Raw genomic sequence first — 17429 nt, 5'->3', positions numbered from 1 at the left:
TATACACTCCTGTTATCCCCGTTGTACCTGTGCCTAGATAACTGAGGCTCAGAGGGCTCACGGAACTTGCTCGAGCAGGTCAGAAGGCCAGGAGAGGGTGCCAGGACTCGAGTACAGATGTCACTCCAGAGCCGGAAACCCTAACCCCGAGTTCACCGGTCCTCCCACCTGACAGCGAAGAGAGGAGGGCTGTATCTGATCAGGGGAGAAGGTGGAGGCATCGTCCCAAGAACCACTTCCTCTTGGCGCTGGGTCACCCAGAAGCATCCCAACCGTCACTTTCAACTGCAGGCCCGGTCATCCGCACGCGGTCCCAGGGACCCGGCCAGCGGATGCCGGGCAACTGAGAGCACCGGCCCGCCGTCCGCGCGAGCCGTTCCTTTCGCAAGACGTAGCCACGCCGCGCCCCTCGCACTTCCCGAAAGTACGCGAGGCCTCCGACCTTCAGTCCCTCACTGTCCCACCGCGCGGGCGCCGAGCACCTCCAGCCACAGGCTTCTCCGGCCGCGACCCGCCCGCCGGAAGTGACGGACCGGAAGCGTCTCTCCGCCCACCGGGGGGCGGGGAAGGAAGATGGCGGCGCCCAGTAGCCGGTGAGGACACGGGGATCCCGGGGAGCGGCCCGACTTGTGCGTTATGGCTGCCTCCCCGCATACTCTCTCCTCACGCCTCCTGACAGGTACTGCACCCGCTCGCGGGCGCGACTTTGGGAAAATTCTCTTCTTTTTGCCACGTGCGGCGCCGTGGTTCCGGCTGGCTGCAACCTTGGGAGCCCTTGGCGAGGTCGGCTTGGTTGGGTTCCGGTGGGAGGAAATGACCTTTGGAGTAGCCTGAGGTGAAGAGGCTACGGAGCCAAAGTCTCGCCCTGCATTGTGCCCCGCTGGTCCACACCACCTCTCCGTCCCTCTTCCCCGGGGGGCCGGTGTCTGCTGATGCTTTGGTTTGCAGAGTGGAGGCTGGAGGAGAGAGGACCGAGTAGGACCTTAGGGCTCCACGAGCCTCTGGGCTCATCAGAGCCTCAGTTCCTAGCCACTGGCATGTAAGCACAAGGGAAGAGCATTGCCCCCACCTAGAAGCCTTGTTCCAGTGTAAGGTGGTCATGATGATGATGATAATCACGATTACAGACGGGGAACGATGGTCGCCCGGAGGCTTGGCTTTCTGCCATCAGCGTTATCCCTGATATAATCTTCCCACTTGAAGGACCAGTAACAACTATATGATGAAGGTGGAGTGCACTTCCTTGGCCGTTGGCTAGGTCTCAGCTCAAACGTCACCTTTCCAGAGAGGCCTACCTGACCACGCTGTCTAAAGTTGAGCCCCCTGCCCGTCTCTTCTCACATCGCTCTATTTCTTTCATCATGGCTAGCACGGTCTGTCATAATTTATTTATATAGCGGTTTATTATGTGTTTTTTCTGACTAGAATATAAATCTGGTGAAAGCAGGGACAGTTTCTCTCTGGTTCATCTCTGTGTCTCCAGTGCCCCAAACAGTACCTGGTGTACATTGTTGGCTTTCAGTAATCATTTGTGAACGAATGAAATTTGTCCTGATGGAGATAATAAAGAGGAGATTGGGAATCGTTTTGCCCCCAGTAGTTTAGAATGATAACTAATAGCTGTGTGAGGAATGTGTTGCTGGTGGACCAAATTGGAGATGGATTGAAGAAGCCAGGGAGTCCCTTTGGTCAAATCCCAGAAACCTTTTTAGGTCTCACCTATCACAAGCTCTCTGCAGCATCTGGCAATGTTGATCACAGTGACTCTATGAAATTCCTTTCTTCCTCTTTTCTCGTAATGTTGTTTTGTGGGTCTCTTGGCTGTGCGATCTTAGGGCATATCATTTGTGTTGCCTGGAATTGAGTTTGCTCAAAATGAGGCAGTTGAACTAAAAGATCTCAAAGGTCCCTTCTGGTCCAAAAAGAGAGGAGGAGGGTGGGAGGTGGGAAGGAGTATAGAGAAACCAGATTGGCCTTGGTTAGGTAATTGTTAAAGCTGGGGGATACACAATTGTATTCTTCTGCTATTGTATGTGACTGAAATTTTCTGTAATGAAAAGTTCTTTTAAATGGTGTGTGATTCTTTTTTAATTACGTGTTGGTTACAGAACATCCCTGACTGTGAGTGTTCTTTGATCCTGACCGTAGGTCAGAGAGTGCATCATGTCTTAGTGCTTGAATTATCACCTCTATGGAAGTTTTTCCGATATGCACTCCTCGGCCTTTCTGTTCTGTATTTTCAGCTTCCTGTAGGACAATTCCATTTGACTGCTCAGAATTCCCCAGTTTCAGTGTGAGCAACATATGGTTCACATGGTTTGTTGCTGGATCAGTCTTTCCCGTGCTGGTATGGGAGGAATTAATAGCTTAGCTTCCTGAAGCAGTGAATATATTTGCCAGAAAATCTGCTAGTAAGTGGTCTGACTATGCTCCATTTGGAAGATCCACTGGAAGAGCTTGATCTGGAAGCAGCGTGGTGGGAAGGGGCGACAGAAATGTAAACTGGAACTATTTTAGGTATCCAGTGGTCATGTCTGATTTTGCTTCTAAAGATCCTAAGTATTTTATAGCCATTAAAAACATTTCAGGACCTTTCAGTTACTTCTCTGCTCACCTCCTTTTAAAAGCCCCGCAATCATGACTCTGTGTCAGTGGTCGATAAGGTCACATGTTCCTAGGTTTTTAATGTATCTATTGTAAGCCCTGTGTATCTTCAAGCCTACATTTGTTTACATAGGGCTGAAATGTCTTTCAGTTGCTAGGTACTGATTCATAGAAATGTGACATGTTTTGTCTAAATGAAGTGTTTTCATCATTTAAAAGTACAGCTTCCTAGCTGTTTTTTTTCTTACTACCATTCTGTAAAAATCTCAGTTTGACCCACTTAATCTTGAGGGGTATTTCCCAAGGAGGTTCTTTCCCTCCCAGCAATATGCATTTCTTGTTGGACTAAATGAACTCAAAAATGGTTTTGAAATTAAGGCCCAGAACAGTAAAACCTTGATCTTCTAGACGTTATCTTTTAATATTGAAATCCTGTTATCCTCAAGAACAATGTTAGGGCCAAAAAGGAGAAATACATATGATGAAAAGCAAAATAATAAAACTTGAGTATCAGAGGACCGATTTCAACACTGCTGTTCCTTCCTGTCTGCATATATGCGCAGCGCATAGTCACGTATTGAAAATAAGCATTTCGTAATTCACAGGTTTGAGGGTGTGATTTCAGTGAAGTGACTTACGTCTGGTGTAAGATAATTGCCACGTATTCCAAGGGGCAGTGACAGTTCTCCTTCCCCAGTCCAGGCAAACTCTGTGGGTGATCCGGTCATCAAACACTGTTTCACTGTTATATGGAAAGCACGCTACCATATGGAAAGCACTCTGCCAGCTGTTAGAGCAAAGCTGGATAAAGGAGAGTCCCTGCCATCAAGGAGCTGAAAAAAGATGATGGTGGAAACAATCTGTATTAAGAAGTGCCACCAAAAAGAGTATAAAGTGATAGAACAGTTGAAAGAGACTTTGAAAATTTGGCAGACAGAGTGGAGGCAAGACACTGACAGCAAGGAAACGAGATAAACAAAGATGAACGAATCGTGAAAAGTGCGGTGTGCTTAGTGGGGGGATGAGACAGCTCTGCTGCAATGAGTTTTATGTACGTGTTTGGGCGAGTAATACATGTTCTGGGCTTCGGGAAGAAAACCATTGGCTTTATGGAACTTGGATTGGAGAGGAAAGGAAATTACAGAAGTCAGGATGAGTGGCTTGAATCCTACAACTGTTAGTGGACTCAATTGTAAGGTGATAAGGGTCTGTATCACTAGGAATGGCAGGAAGTGGACGGATTTAACCAGTATTTCAGGGTTGACTGGACTTGACGGTTATTAGGTGATGAAGGAAGAGTTCAAGATGTTGAAGTCTTAAGTAAGTAATGGCTTTATCTGCAGAAGGGAACAGAGGAAAGATAAAGATGGGAATAAAGTCTCCTTAAAGACGTATTGCAACCCATCCGTGTGGAGATACTAAGAAAGCTGTTGGAAATAGACTTAATGACTCTAGAAATGGGTTGAAGATTGAAAATTACCGTATAATTGCATTTGCTTGGGGCCAGTATGTAGTGTTCCGAACAGTGGGAATACAACTGCCTTAAAGTGGAGGACACGGCAAGAAGAGACACCATAAGGAACTGAGAAGTGATGAGCAGTGGGCCGCAGAGACCCAGAAACCTTTAGTGTCATGGATGCCATGGGAAGAGAGACTTTTCAAGGTAGAGGGAGAATCTGTGCTGTTACACTGTCGAAGGCTTGACTAGGATGAGGCCTTACACGGAAGCATTGGATTTGTTGATACTCGAGAGAAGCTTTAGGGGAACGATTACAAGCCAAATTTGGGTACAACAAAAATAGCTTCTTCCTACCTAGATTGATAGAGTCATACTTTACTGAAAGTGATTTCCTCCCCCTTTTAGTTGGCTTACCCCACATGCCCAAAATATTAATCTGAAATATATCTTCCAGCTTACTGTTATTTATTGAGGAAATTTGTACTTCTCATTTTATACTTTTTTAAAAGTGACTGAACTGATTGTTTTGTATGTTTTTCTTAAAAAGATCTACAGTGTGGTCATTTTTGCATTTACTATAATAAAATCATAATGATCCTGAAATGAAACATTTTCCCAGCCCTGCTGAAGAATCACACTGACTTAAACAGGGAGCAGAGATAATAAATTGCGTTTATTCACAAATCAGGATTAGATCATTTCAAAGTTTGGACCCGTCACGCGTGTGATGCTTACCTCAGTGGCTGGCTTTGTTTCTGGATAGGTACCGTCATCATTTGGTGAGAAGCAGTAATCATTTTAACGTGTTCTCCCCTTCTCTGTTACAGGTTGGGTAGGAGGATGTGTCTGGTACCTAGAAAGAAGAGCTATGCAGGAATCCCCTCACAAGTTTATGCATCTTTTCAGGAACATCAACAAGCAGTGGATTACATTTCAGCACTTTAACTTCCTCAAGCGCATGGTATGTTCTAGAAGACCATCCTTCCTCTCCTGCTATCTGCCTTTACTTTCTCTGTGTGAGGAAATTTCAGAAATTTCTGTTATAAGAAAAGTTGTAAGAAGTGCAATTTGAAAAGGACTTTTATTTGGTGTCCTCCTAAGTTTACCCAAAACTTTAATAGCTTGTTTTGATTATTCTTAACTGATAGCAGAATAATCCTGACCTTTGAGGTTAAAAGTATGATCCTGAATTTATTGATTAAGTTTGAGAAAGATTGAAAACTTCTGGCACATTTCAACTAGGCTAAAATTAGGAAAAGCTGAACTGTTATAATGCATCTTTTCAAATTCTTTAAACTTCTGTGAATACGTCAGTAATACCAAAATAATTGCCTTAACAGTGTGACCCTCCTATTTTCTTACATCAGGAGTGCATTTAAAAGCCTTTTAAACATGTGCGTTTCTGAGTAGACTCAAAAAAAGTGAGAGTTTTTGTAATATGCTAGGCATTTTATAGTGAGCATTGATAATACATCTCAGTCTTCTTATAGGCATTGATCTAGGTTGGCTCTGTGATTATTGTAGGCAACATGTAACTTACTCTTAATTACCAGTGAGGGTATTTGCTATTTTCTCAAATAGAAAAGGATCATAGAATGGAGAAATGACAGCTAAAAACCCATAATTATAGTGCAAGCATGAGAGAATAGCAGATTCATAATCTAAAGTCCTATTTGACGTTTGTCTCATCTTTTTTCAACCTAAAATTCCCACTTTAACTTAAAATTAACTTAAAATCTTAATAAAACTCATTGTTTTGATAAGAGGTTTAAATTTCCAGAAATGTTCAGACTTTTTAAGTTTGGGATCAAAGATAATGGATATGTAGAAGAGAATCTCAAATATGTATAATGCCTGTTTTTATATAAGCAGAACTCTGGATTCATTCATGAATTCATTCATTGTAATTCCTTTCTAAGATTGTATATATAATTTCAATCCTTTGTGATATAATGGGAAAGGCACTTAACTAGTTATCAGGATAGGTGGCTCCAAGTCCCAGGGCCACCCATAACTAAGTGGTTGTTGACTCTTGGCTCTATTAGTTTATTTCTATGCCTTAATTTCCTTATCTGTAAATTAAAGAGAGAGATAACTAATAATGATCCATCTTCTTTAACAACTGTTGAGAAGATTAAATGAGATAAATATTATGTAAGTTATAAAGATATATAAAACTGTAAATTACCTCACGAATGTAGGTCGTAGTTATTACTTTTTGTTCGCGAGTGATAGAGACTGTCTGACTCTAAGCCCCATGCTCTTTCCACACACACACTGCCGTGAGGTCACCCAGCCCTGGATATACCCTACCACCGAGCCCCTCTCTGCACTGTTTGCTAGGAACATGGAAAGTCAACAGGTTGACTTGGGCTCTTGACTATAAAAAACTTTCTCATTGTATTTGGAATAGTAGATCTCCAATTTCTGGTGCTACATTGGGGAAAATTCTGGAGGAGATGAATAAGAAATAAATTTCTTTCTTTCAAGGAACTTAAATTCCTAGGATTTATAAGCCATAAAATTTGAAAACCATTCCCGAGGCATTAATTTTATTATCTATATCTCTTAGTATGGTGATTGCCATGTAACAAACACTAATGTTAGTTAATTCATCATGTATTTATAAAGTTATGGGAAAATCTTTCAAGTACCATAAAAGTTGGTCTGGTGGAAGATGTCGCTACAAAACCATTTAAGAGTATTTGGGGGCCTTGGTTTTATAGTAACATATTCTGTTTTGTTTAGTATGTCACACAACTGAACAGAAGCCTCAACCAGCAAGTAAAACCGAAGCCAGAACCAGTGACATCTCCTTTCCTTGAGAAAACATCTTCAGGTCAAGCCAAAGCAGAAGTACATGAGTTGAGACCTATTTCACCCCCCAGCCTGCCTTTGTCCAGAAAGGCAAATGAAAAAGAGTTGATAGAACTAGAATCTGCCTCAGTAATTGAAGCCTCAATAGATGTGGGAAACGCAACAAAAGAGGAAAAACAGTGGAAAGAGATGAAGCTGCATGTGGACGATCTACCAGGAATTCTGGCTCGACTGTCCAAAATCAAACTCACAGGTACTTTTTTTTTCTGGGATAGTTAGAGTCTTACTCGAAATTTCTCTGTAGTTAAACAAAAAGCTAATTTAATTTACTGCCCCAAAGGGAATATTTTGAAACTGCAGATCCTCTCTTAGTATTTTTCTTCTCTTCAATTTCATTGGGCTTGAAAATCAAAGTTTTTGAATTCTGTTTACACAGAATTGTAAATACTATTGCACTAAACGTATTGTACTAAAAATAGTCTCTCTTTTGTTTGCAATTAAAGTAGAATGCTTATTCTGCTGATTTTCTTGTCCTTTGTGTTTTTACACCTGCTGTTCTTTGAACATGCGGTAAGGTCATGAGTTCTGTCTATTGAGTTCTGAAAACAGGAAGGATTGCGCTGCTGTGCATGCTGTGCAGTGAGCCCACAGTGGCACTGGGACTCCCAGCTCCCTGCTGTGTTTTGCTTCTTGCGTAGGGCCTCTGGGATTGTCCAGGTGTGCAGGGACTTTGTCATGAGGCTTCTCTGAAAGGAGGTTTGGAACTAGATTTTTTTGCCTCATTGTAGCAAACCACACCAAATTTTATTGCATGCATTTGGGTATTAACCCATAATTATGTCATTTGGTTGTTACAACCATGCCGTGAGTCAGTCAGAGCTTTGTTATCATCATCCCATCTTATAGCGAAACTTAGAAATAGCTCATTCTGGGCTAACCCTGTTTAGAATGTATGTTCTGGGTCATCCTGCAGACTGAAGACCTGGTCTCTCCTTTTCTTCTTGAATGAGAATAAGAAGAAAAAAATGCAGTGGGTGAATGATAAAGTTAAACCAGATACTCTTTGAGGACAGAAAGTGACAAATAATGTTATTGGATCAAAATCAGGAAGCGAACAGCTGAGACAGAGACTTCTGAGAGTAGAGAAGATCAGGAAAAGAGTGGTTTTTGTTTCGTTTGTTGTTTTTCAAGAGAGTTGAGCTTGATATCCAGGGTAAAAGGAGGTAAACCAGACAACTTCTTTCCTTGGTGACCAAGCTCACTTAAAGAAAATGTTTTTTTGGAGGAATGGCAGACATAGGGAGTCTGACAAAGGAGCTGAAGAATCACCGTAAGTCTTAACAGAGTGCGACTCTGAAGCCGAGAAACGAGTTCCAGGTGGTGTCCTTGAAATCGTGCCTGAGTGCTTCCTGGTAGCTGAGCAAGGAATCATCACGTTCCTAAAGAAGTTATCTTTTGTCATTTACACAAGTGGTTTGAGTGTTGTTGACATGTTAAGAATGACTATAGATAAGATGTGATCACAGGATGTCATCCAAAAAATGAGGCCTCTCAGTCCATAGGCATCAGAAGTGACCTCTGTCACCAGCAGGAGCTTCTCTCTCTGTGCACCATCATTTAACACATCCACTTCAGTGTCTCCCCCTCACTGCAGATCAGTTCTCCTTTCTTATCCCATTTCGGTCAGTAATACCTGCCTTCTTCACTTCTCCCAGATGAGAAATCTTAGAATCATTCTTTTAATCTCCCCTTCGTCGCTAGTCTAACATCCATCTCTTACCACCGTAATGCCTGTATGATTTCTCATCCCTGTTTCTGAAACTACTATCCTAGTTCAGGTCCAAAACATATGAGGTCTTTGGTTTTGTGGCAGCTCCTAGCTGTTCTCTGTGCCTTCATTCTCCCCGCACTGGAATGTGTGCTGCCCAGGGCTGCCAGACTAACCTTCCTAAAACATTGCTTTCATATATTCCTAACCTACTCAGGAGTCTATAGTTCTTCCATTTTTCCTGCTGCTTCAACTCTGCCCCATTTTAAAGGAGCATTGTAATCTAGAATGATTAAACTCTTCTCTAGAAACATACTTCTTGTCCCCTTTGCTGTCCCCTTCTACCCCACTGTACTCATTCCTCCGTGGAGACTGGTCTGCCTGTCTTAGGTCCAGTCAGATCCTTTCCAGGCTTCCCCATGAAGTCTTCTCTCGCCTGCTCTTGGCCCAAGTCCCCCTTCTCAAACTCAGGATATGGCTCAAAGTCAAGCAGATTTCAGCTCGGATCCTGGCTGCGACGTTTACTAGCCAGTGAGACTGTGGGCAGTTCTTGACCTTGTTGAGACAGTTTCCTCATCCATAAAGTAGGAATAATAATAAACCATTTAAGAATTAAATCACATAATGCATTTAGAGTACCCAGCAGCATGCCTGACACATGGGAGACCCTCAAAGGTTAGTTTCCAAATAATTACAGGTACTTTTGAGTGTCTGTTTAATGTATGTTATATTTTCCCTCAGATTTTGAGCCCAGAAATCCTGCCATGTACTTGTTGAGTACTTCCAGCTATCTAGGAACAGTGCTTCTCACTTGGTAGGGGTTTGCTTTTAAGAGAGGAATTGGCAAACTGAAGTCCTCCAGCGGAGGGCAACTACCAGGAAGTGGGGATGTAGAAACCCTTTCACTTGGGGAATGAGATTATTTTGCTTGGAAAAGAGAAGGAAGGGGGAAGACATAGGGTGAGGAAAAGGAGAACGAAGACATGATAGCCGTCTGCAAATCTGCTGATGTCTGTAGCTCCATTGATTCAAAGGGGCAGTGCTGCTCATGTATAGTCCGGAAGGCAGAACTAGGAAATTGCCAGTGCTAACGGGGCGGCAGATCCTCTCAGCATGAGGCAGAGTCCTCGGAGAACTATCCAGATGTGAAATGGGCTGTCCTGTAAGGCGGTGGTCCTTATCTGGAACTAACCAAAGGGAGATCACCTTTGAGGGAAGTTGAAGAAGAGAGTCCTGCATTGTATAGTGGGTGGAGCTAGATGACGACTCTTAGGTCCTCTTTTAGTGTTAAGAGGCTGCCTGCCTTCGGTATTTACTCCATGTCCACCAAGAACCCCATTGTGCTGGAAGCTAGAGATACAGAGATAACTCATACATGATTTCTGTCCTCAAGATAAAGTTGATAGTCTAGTGGGGAGATTTTGCACACATACACATATATAAAGATAAAACAACTATGGCCGATGCATCTGTATTTCCAACCCCAAACTCTTTCTTAATACCTCTGTGATCTTGGGCAATTTATTTAGCCTTAGAGTGCCTTAGTTTCTTTACCTGTAAAATAGAGATAATGGTACTTCATAGCCTCATCGTCAGGATTAAATGAGACCTTGCAAGTAAAACACCTGTGTGCCCAGCACCCTATAGGCACTTAATTAGTTATGATTAATATTATTATTATTACGATATCCATCATTAGGGAAACTAATTTTATAGGTGTTATGACAATGTATGCATAAGGTAGAGTGGGCACCAGAGAAGGAGTGTTTCTGCCTATGGAGGGGGTTGAGGTGAGTGAGTATTTACTAGCAGAGAAGGCAAGGACTATAAGCAGAGGTAAAGAAGCTTGATCCATCCTGGCACGTTCAGAAAGCTGCAGTATCCTGTGAGTAACGCCGTATGACTCAGACGTCATACGGAAGAGGCACCGACTGGGGTCGAAGGGTTGGGCAGGACAGTGTTCTCAGATTGGCGTGTATTTCGTGCTGAAGGGTTTGGCTCTTATATCCCAGCAGCAGAAAGTCTTGGAAGGTTCTTTGGAGAACACAATCACTTTGTGTTTTGTCTTGTTTGTTTATCTTTTAAGAGCTTTTGATTATACTAAACTATAAACTTATTGTAAAAAAAAAAATGTTCAAATAATACAGAAGCATGAATCTTAGACGGAAAAAGTACCCTTCCCATCCATTCTGGATAAACTGCCCTGCTTGAAATGTAGCCTTATATATATTCAGATGTGCAGATATAAAGGTGTAGATGTGGTTATGCATTTTGATAGAAATAGGATCAATACACACACACACACAGAGTTCTACACCTTGCCGTTTTCTCATAAGAGTAGAACTTTCACTGACGGTATTTGCTCCCCTGCATACTATTCCATTATATGGAACTGCCATTGTTTACTTAACTAATCCTCTTCAGGTAAACCTTTAGGGTGTTTCCGGTTTTTTGCTATTAAAAGCCGTTCAATGATTAACTGTTATGTACATAAGTCTTTGGATACTGACGTTAGTCTATCTGTAGAATAAGTGTTTAGAAATGTGATTGCTTATTTAAATGTTTTAATTTTGATGGAGCAACCAGTTTGTTCCTAGAAAAGATGGTATAATTTACACTCCCTCCAGTAGCATGTGGGAATCTAATTCCCTCTGGATTCCATGCTCATGCATAAACAGTCTTTATATCAGTTTTACCTATTTGATTGAAAAGATTTTTGTGTATGTTAGTTTTCGTTTTTTAAGTTTTGGTGAGATTTAACATCTTTTGCTCTATTTTGATCATTTGTATTTTTCCTTCTACTATTTTCTGCTTATATCCTAGGTTATTTCTTAATGATTTTTTAAGACCTCTTTGTAAATAAGGAAAATTAGCATTTCATCTATCAAATACATTAAAAAATTTTTTTCGTAGTTTGCTTTTTCTTTTTACTTTATTTGTGATGTTTTGTTGTTTTTGTCTTATTTTGCCCCAGTGAGATTTTTAACTTTTATATATCTAAATTTATTAGGGTTTTTTGAATGCTTAGAAAGATTTTCACTACCCTGTGGTTATAAACATATTCACTCATATTTTTTTCTGGTACTTTTATATTTTTACTATATTCTTTAAGGTTTGGGGACCTCTGGAGTATATTTCAGCATAAGGGATAGGATTGGTTAAGAAAACTGCTGTGGTAGTACTGTTAAGCAAGGGTCTCCTGCTTTTGTAAATAAAGTTTTATTGAACACAGCCACACCCATTTGTTCTATGCTGATATCTTGCTACATCGCCAGAGTTGAGTAATTGTGACAGAAAACTTATAGCCTGGAAAGCCTCAAATATTTCCTGTCTGTCCCTTTAGAGAAAAAGTTTGCTGACCCTGGCTATGGAGCATGGACTGCTGAGAGGCAAGAATGACAGCAGACGGATCAGTGGTGGTCAAGAGAGAAATGACTTAGGGCTAAACTAAGGCTGTGATGGGGAAGGGGCACATTACAGAAATAGAATGAGCAGAACCTTAGGCAGACATGGTAGAGTGCTGGGGACACGTGAACTAAAAGCTTTAGGACATGGAGTTGCGAAGAGTTTGACTAGATGAAGCAAGCATTCTCTGCTTCTCTGGGCCCTATGCTCCGTATTATCATGCACCCAACCCAGTTCTCTGAGAGAGAACAGAGTATATTGTCCTCTGCGCCAGACTCGTTGCATTCAAATCCTGGCTTCTACTAGTTGAGTGACCTTGAGCAAGTTTCATGATCTCTCTGTGCCTCAGTTTACCCATCTGTAAACTAGAGGTAATAATACCTATTTCATAGGGTTGTTCTGGGTGCAGATGGTCCCTGACTTGGAATGGTTTGACTTAGGATTTTTCAATTTTATGATGGTGCCAAAGCGATATGCATTCAGTAGAAACTGTGCTTCGAATTTTGAATGTTGATCTTTTCCTAGGCTACAGATAATGTGGTCCCATCCTCTCTGTGATGCTGGCAGTGGCAGTGGCCGCAGCTCCCAGTCAGCCCTGCGATAATGAGGGTGAACAAGTGGTACCCTTGGAACCACCCTGTACCCAGACAGCCACCTTGTTTCTCACTTTCAGTACAGTATCCAATAACTTACATGAGATCTTCAACACTTTATTATAAAATAGGCTTTGTGTTAGATGATTTTGCCCAACTGTAGGCTAATGTAGGTGTTCTGAGCACGTTTAAGGTAGGCTAAGCTGTGATGTTCGGTAGGTGAGGTATATTAAGTGCATTTTCGACTTTTGATAATTTATCGGGAAGTAACCCCATCTTAAGTGGAGGAAGATCCGTATTACCTGAGGTAACATTTGCAAACTACATAGAAGTATCTGTATTAAGAGCTATACACTTATTTGTTAAATAAAAAATCAGTTTGTTACCTGGGTACGCCAACAGGCATTTGTGTTTGCTGCCCCTGCTCTAGAAAAACTCCCAGCCTTCTGGTAGAGAGGAATGGTGGTGTGGAGACTGAGGAATGTGAATCCTGAAGGGAGAAACAGGTTTGGGGGGAAGAGATGAGTTTTGTTTTGGACACGGGGAATCTGAGTTGATGCTGGCATACCCAGTAGAGAGGTGCTGTGGGCAGTGGGCTGTCAAGGACAGGACCTCAGTTAGAGCATCGGGCTGGAAGGACAAGGCATCTTCAGTGTGGAGTTGGCTGCAAAGCTTTAATGAACAAGGTTGCCAAGGGCCAGCATGTAGAGTGACCAGAGCAGAAGCCAAGGACAGGCCTTTGGGGTTCGTCCCCTTTTAAAGATTGAGTAGAGTGTATAATGGAGCCTTCAAGGAAAAAATGGTCAGAGAGAGGGAAAAAGGAAAGGGCTTTGTTGCAGAAGCCAAAAGAGAAGACACAGTTCGTAAAGAAAGTAATCAACACTTTCAAATGCTAGAGGTCTACTAAGCTGTCTGACTAGAAAGAGTTCTTTTATTTGGCCTTTAGGAAGTCAGTGTTGACTGACTGCTCAATCAGGAAATAATTATCAATGTTTCTTCTTCGTAGAGTCTTAAAAGAGCTACTTTAAATAATTAATTTAAAATGATTTCTTAAAGCTTATTCTCATAATTCTTATTTCTTTAGGAACAGAGGGGAAAGTATGATAATTGGTTTAGGATCAATGTTTTTTTTGGCCACAGCTTCTTTTCCTTCATACTGGCTATTGTATTGCTTTTCCTTTTATATACCTTACAGTGTTGTATATCTTAAATAGACATTCCAGATGCAGGATTTGATATCTAAAACATGGTGTCTGGATGATGAAATTGCTCATTTAGTTGTACATGCTGTGTTGTGTAGTGTACACAGACTCATTGGTTTCCATTTGTCTGTGCTAAGGAGCTCACGTGGTACGCATGTTAAAATGACACTTCCTGGCTGCTGTGCCCAGGGATTCAGATCCTGCCAGCCTGGGACAGGACCCAGAGATCTGAATTTTTGACAAGCATGCTAGATGAGCTGGTGCAGGTGGTCCTGGACCACCCTTCAAGAAAGTGGAGAAGGTGCTGTGCAGGTCGGGTGCCGGTCCCAGACCCAGTGGTCTGGCTGGATGTGGGGAGAACTCACCTAGTGAGAGCCAGAGCAGCCCTTGCCACCACTGGCAGCAGGAAAAGCCAGCTGGGCAGAATCTGGACCACACAGGAGAGGTATGCAAAAGCAGGATGCGCCAAGGAAACAGGGAGCAGAGCCTCCCCTACAGCTACAGATGGAAAAGTGCTGGGGCAGTAAATTTCCCCTAGTATCATTTTATATATTCCATGCCCCAGGTTTCTGGATGAGCTAATTGAATTAAAGTCATTTCCTTCTGGTTATTCCATTTAAAGAGGCAGCACCCTTTGGGTGACCCCTACCCTCTTATTTGACCTTTTCCTCCCTCTATAGTTTATTACTTGAATTCACACATGTCTTGGAGTCAGCAGGATTTTTTTCTTTAAGAAAATCCCTGGTATCTGTCAATTGATTTCTTTCAGACTCTTAACATCTTGGACAATTCTTTTATAGCTAATGATAGCCAGGGCAGAAATATCTGGGAGTCAGCGCTCGCTTTTATAGAACTAGTCTTTCGTTCTACTCCCCCTTTTGTTTATACCTGTAATACACCGAGGATAAGTAACTGTAGAGTAAGTGACGGGCCGTATAGTGACCATACTTACATTTTATTTGTAATATTGTAGGGTAGCAGCAGCCTGATGCCTTGACATTTCTGCCAGGATCTGGGCCATTTAAAGATTTTTTTTTCTATGAGAGGAAGTAAGACTGGTTTATAAAGAAGTACTAATATGTCTCCCTTGAATTTCTCTTGCCAACAGAGCTATTTACAATATGTTTTTGGAGTTTGTTGCAGGGACCACACTGGGGTAAAGAAATTTTATTTGGATTAGGATCATAAGAGGCTTTAGTGCTCAAGTGAGTTTATACTTAATATAGGTCAATAAAAAGCAGAAATTTTTTCCTGAATAGCATCTGTGCTGAAAAGCTACAACACATTTTCTGAGGCCAGAACGTGAAGATAGATTATTTATTGGAACCAATAGGTTATGCTGTTGATGGAACTGATATAAACTACAGTCTATCAATGTATAGATTTTTTTCCCCTAGAGCCTAGAATGCTGCTTTTTATTAAAAGAACAACAACAAAAAAAAACAGGAATAGAGGATACAATTTTATTTTAGATTGCTTGCTATAGTTTTTAAAAGTCAACTTCTCTCTTCAGCTGTCAGATAGGGTGTAAGAGAGTTCCCACAATTTCATAAAAATATTAATTGAGTGGAATTATAATTTCTTGAATTTTAATTTATATTTTGAATAATTACCTTAGTAATTATTTACTTATTAAATGTTAAGTAGTATTTTTATTATTAAGTGTTTAATGTAGAAAAAAAGAAAATACAGATAAACAAAAATGAGATAAATGGAATCCCCCGGTAATTCCACTCTCTCAGAATAATAACCATTTTGATGATTTTGGTGTATTCTAGATTTTTTCCTATACATCCCGTTCATATATTTTTGCACTTTAAACAAAGGTAAGATCCTAATGTGAATGCTGTCTGTGATTTTTAAAAATTCTTATTCTGTGCATATCTTTTTGTATCAATATGTTTACCCTGTTTTTGCTGACCTTTTTTTAATAAGTACTGTTTTATTAAGACCAAAACACATAATAATATGCAAAAAGTCCCCTCCGGGACTTGCAGTAACCACTTTTTTGCGTACGGTTGTCAGTGTTTTTCTGTGCATGGTCTGTGTTGCACCGTTAACAGAACAGCCTCTGGAGTCAGTCTGGCAGGGCTGGAATCTCTGGTCTACTGTTGATTGACTGTGTGATAATGGGCACATTTTCCCAAACCTCTAAGCCTCAGTTTCTTCTGTAAAGTAGAGAGAATCCTACCTCATGGGATTGTTGGGAAGATTTTGTGAGATAATGCAGATGAATAATTTAGTATTGGACCTAGCATGTAGTAAAGGTTCAAGAATGGCTAATTATTATATTAATGTATATACAGTTTCTGTTGTGTTTGTTTTATAAAAATGGGGTCTTGATACACATTTTGTTCAGTTCTTTGCATATATTTTTCTAAATAACTCTACCAATTTGATGGGTGAAAGTGGCACTTGAGCTTTAAAATAAGAATTTAAAACTGCTGATGAGGTTTTATATTTTCCATATGTTGATTGGGGATTTGTATTTCTCTTGTGAATGGCCTGTTTGCCTTCTATCCTTTCTTCTCTTCTCTTCAGTGTTTGTCTTTATTTATTGTTTGTAAGAGTTCCTTATATAGTAAAGATTTGAGCCTATTACATGTACCTATTATAATGTCATACCTTATATGTTATTTGCTTCTTGTTTTCATTTATTGTTAGTTTGATATACAAACATTGATTTTATGTAATCAAATCTATCAGTATTTTTACTTGTAGTTTCTAGTTTTTATATCATGCTTAGGCTCTCCCACAAAAGATTTGTAAATGTTTGTCTATGTTTTTAATCTTATGTTTTTATGATTTTATATTTTACATTTAAATTTTTTATTTATAGGAATGTATTTTGGACAATGGGATAAGGTGGAGATATACCCACTTTTTAATGTTGTTAACCAGTGTTGATTGTCATTCTAGCAAATTTAAGAATTCGTGAAGCTCTACCCCTGGACACACCTTAATCCCCCTAATCCCAAAACATTGTTAGTATTTTAATTGGAATTTCAACATATTTGCACATTAATTTGGTGATGAATTGAGATCTTTACTGTATTACAGCATTTTCATTTATCCAAGTCTTCTTTTCTGCCTCTCAAGTTTTATAGTTTTCTTTAAATAGATTGTGTACATTTGCTGATAAATTAATTTGGGGATATTTAAAAAAATTTTTTTCACTTGATTCCTGGGTTTTTCAGTTAGCCAAGCAAATGATGATCAGGGTGTCTCCTTTTTCCTATTTATAGCAATAATTTCATTCTCCAGTATACTTGCCTCTACGTTATACTCTCTCCGCCTGCTTTCCTCACTGTGATTTTCTGCTTCATTGTGAAGGATCCTCTGAGATGTAGGTACTGCACTGATTTGATTTTTGTGCCGTCTACTTTTTATTACTTTTCATGATTTTTAACATTCTGCTGTGACAGTTTTTGTTTCTGTATGCTTTTCTTAATCCACTTTACCTATTTCATGGGATTTTTTTTTCTTTTTTCTACTCGTTCACCTGCTGTTCGTTGAGACCATTTTGTCCCAAGTGCGTCCTTCAAGGTGTCATGGATAGAATGGGAGTGTGTGGCTGACAG

The 17429-nt window shown here is 40.6% G+C and overlaps 1 protein-coding gene and 1 long non-coding RNA gene across 5 annotated transcripts in view; one reads left to right on the top strand and one right to left on the bottom strand.

Annotated features, from left to right (window-relative positions):
- Positions 1 to 526, bottom strand: part of LOC106845780 (uncharacterized) — a 108812-nt gene extending 108286 nt beyond the window's left edge. For all 4 annotated transcript variants that reach the window (XR_011493552.1, XR_011493551.1, XR_006512146.2 and 1 more), the window contains exon 1: positions 28 to 526. This is a non-coding gene — a long non-coding RNA (uncharacterized lncRNA). The remainder of the gene's footprint in view (positions 1 to 27) is intronic.
- Positions 525 to 17429, top strand: part of COX10 (cytochrome c oxidase assembly factor heme A:farnesyltransferase COX10) — a 126448-nt gene continuing 109543 nt past the window's right edge. The window contains exons 1-3 of the mRNA XM_014864185.3: positions 525 to 679; positions 4891 to 5024; positions 6812 to 7133. Of these exons, the coding sequence (XP_014719671.1) occupies positions 637 to 679; positions 4891 to 5024; positions 6812 to 7133 (499 nt within the window). The 5' untranslated portion in view covers positions 525 to 636. The remainder of the gene's footprint in view (positions 680 to 4890; positions 5025 to 6811; positions 7134 to 17429) is intronic.

The sequence above is a fragment of the Equus asinus genome, chromosome 13 (assembly GCF_041296235.1).
Source record: "Equus asinus isolate D_3611 breed Donkey chromosome 13, EquAss-T2T_v2, whole genome shotgun sequence".
Lineage (NCBI taxonomy): Eukaryota > Metazoa > Chordata > Mammalia > Perissodactyla > Equidae > Equus > Equus asinus.
The sequence above is the reverse complement of the archived record's forward strand: the minus strand, read 5'-3'. Positions and strand labels throughout refer to the sequence as shown.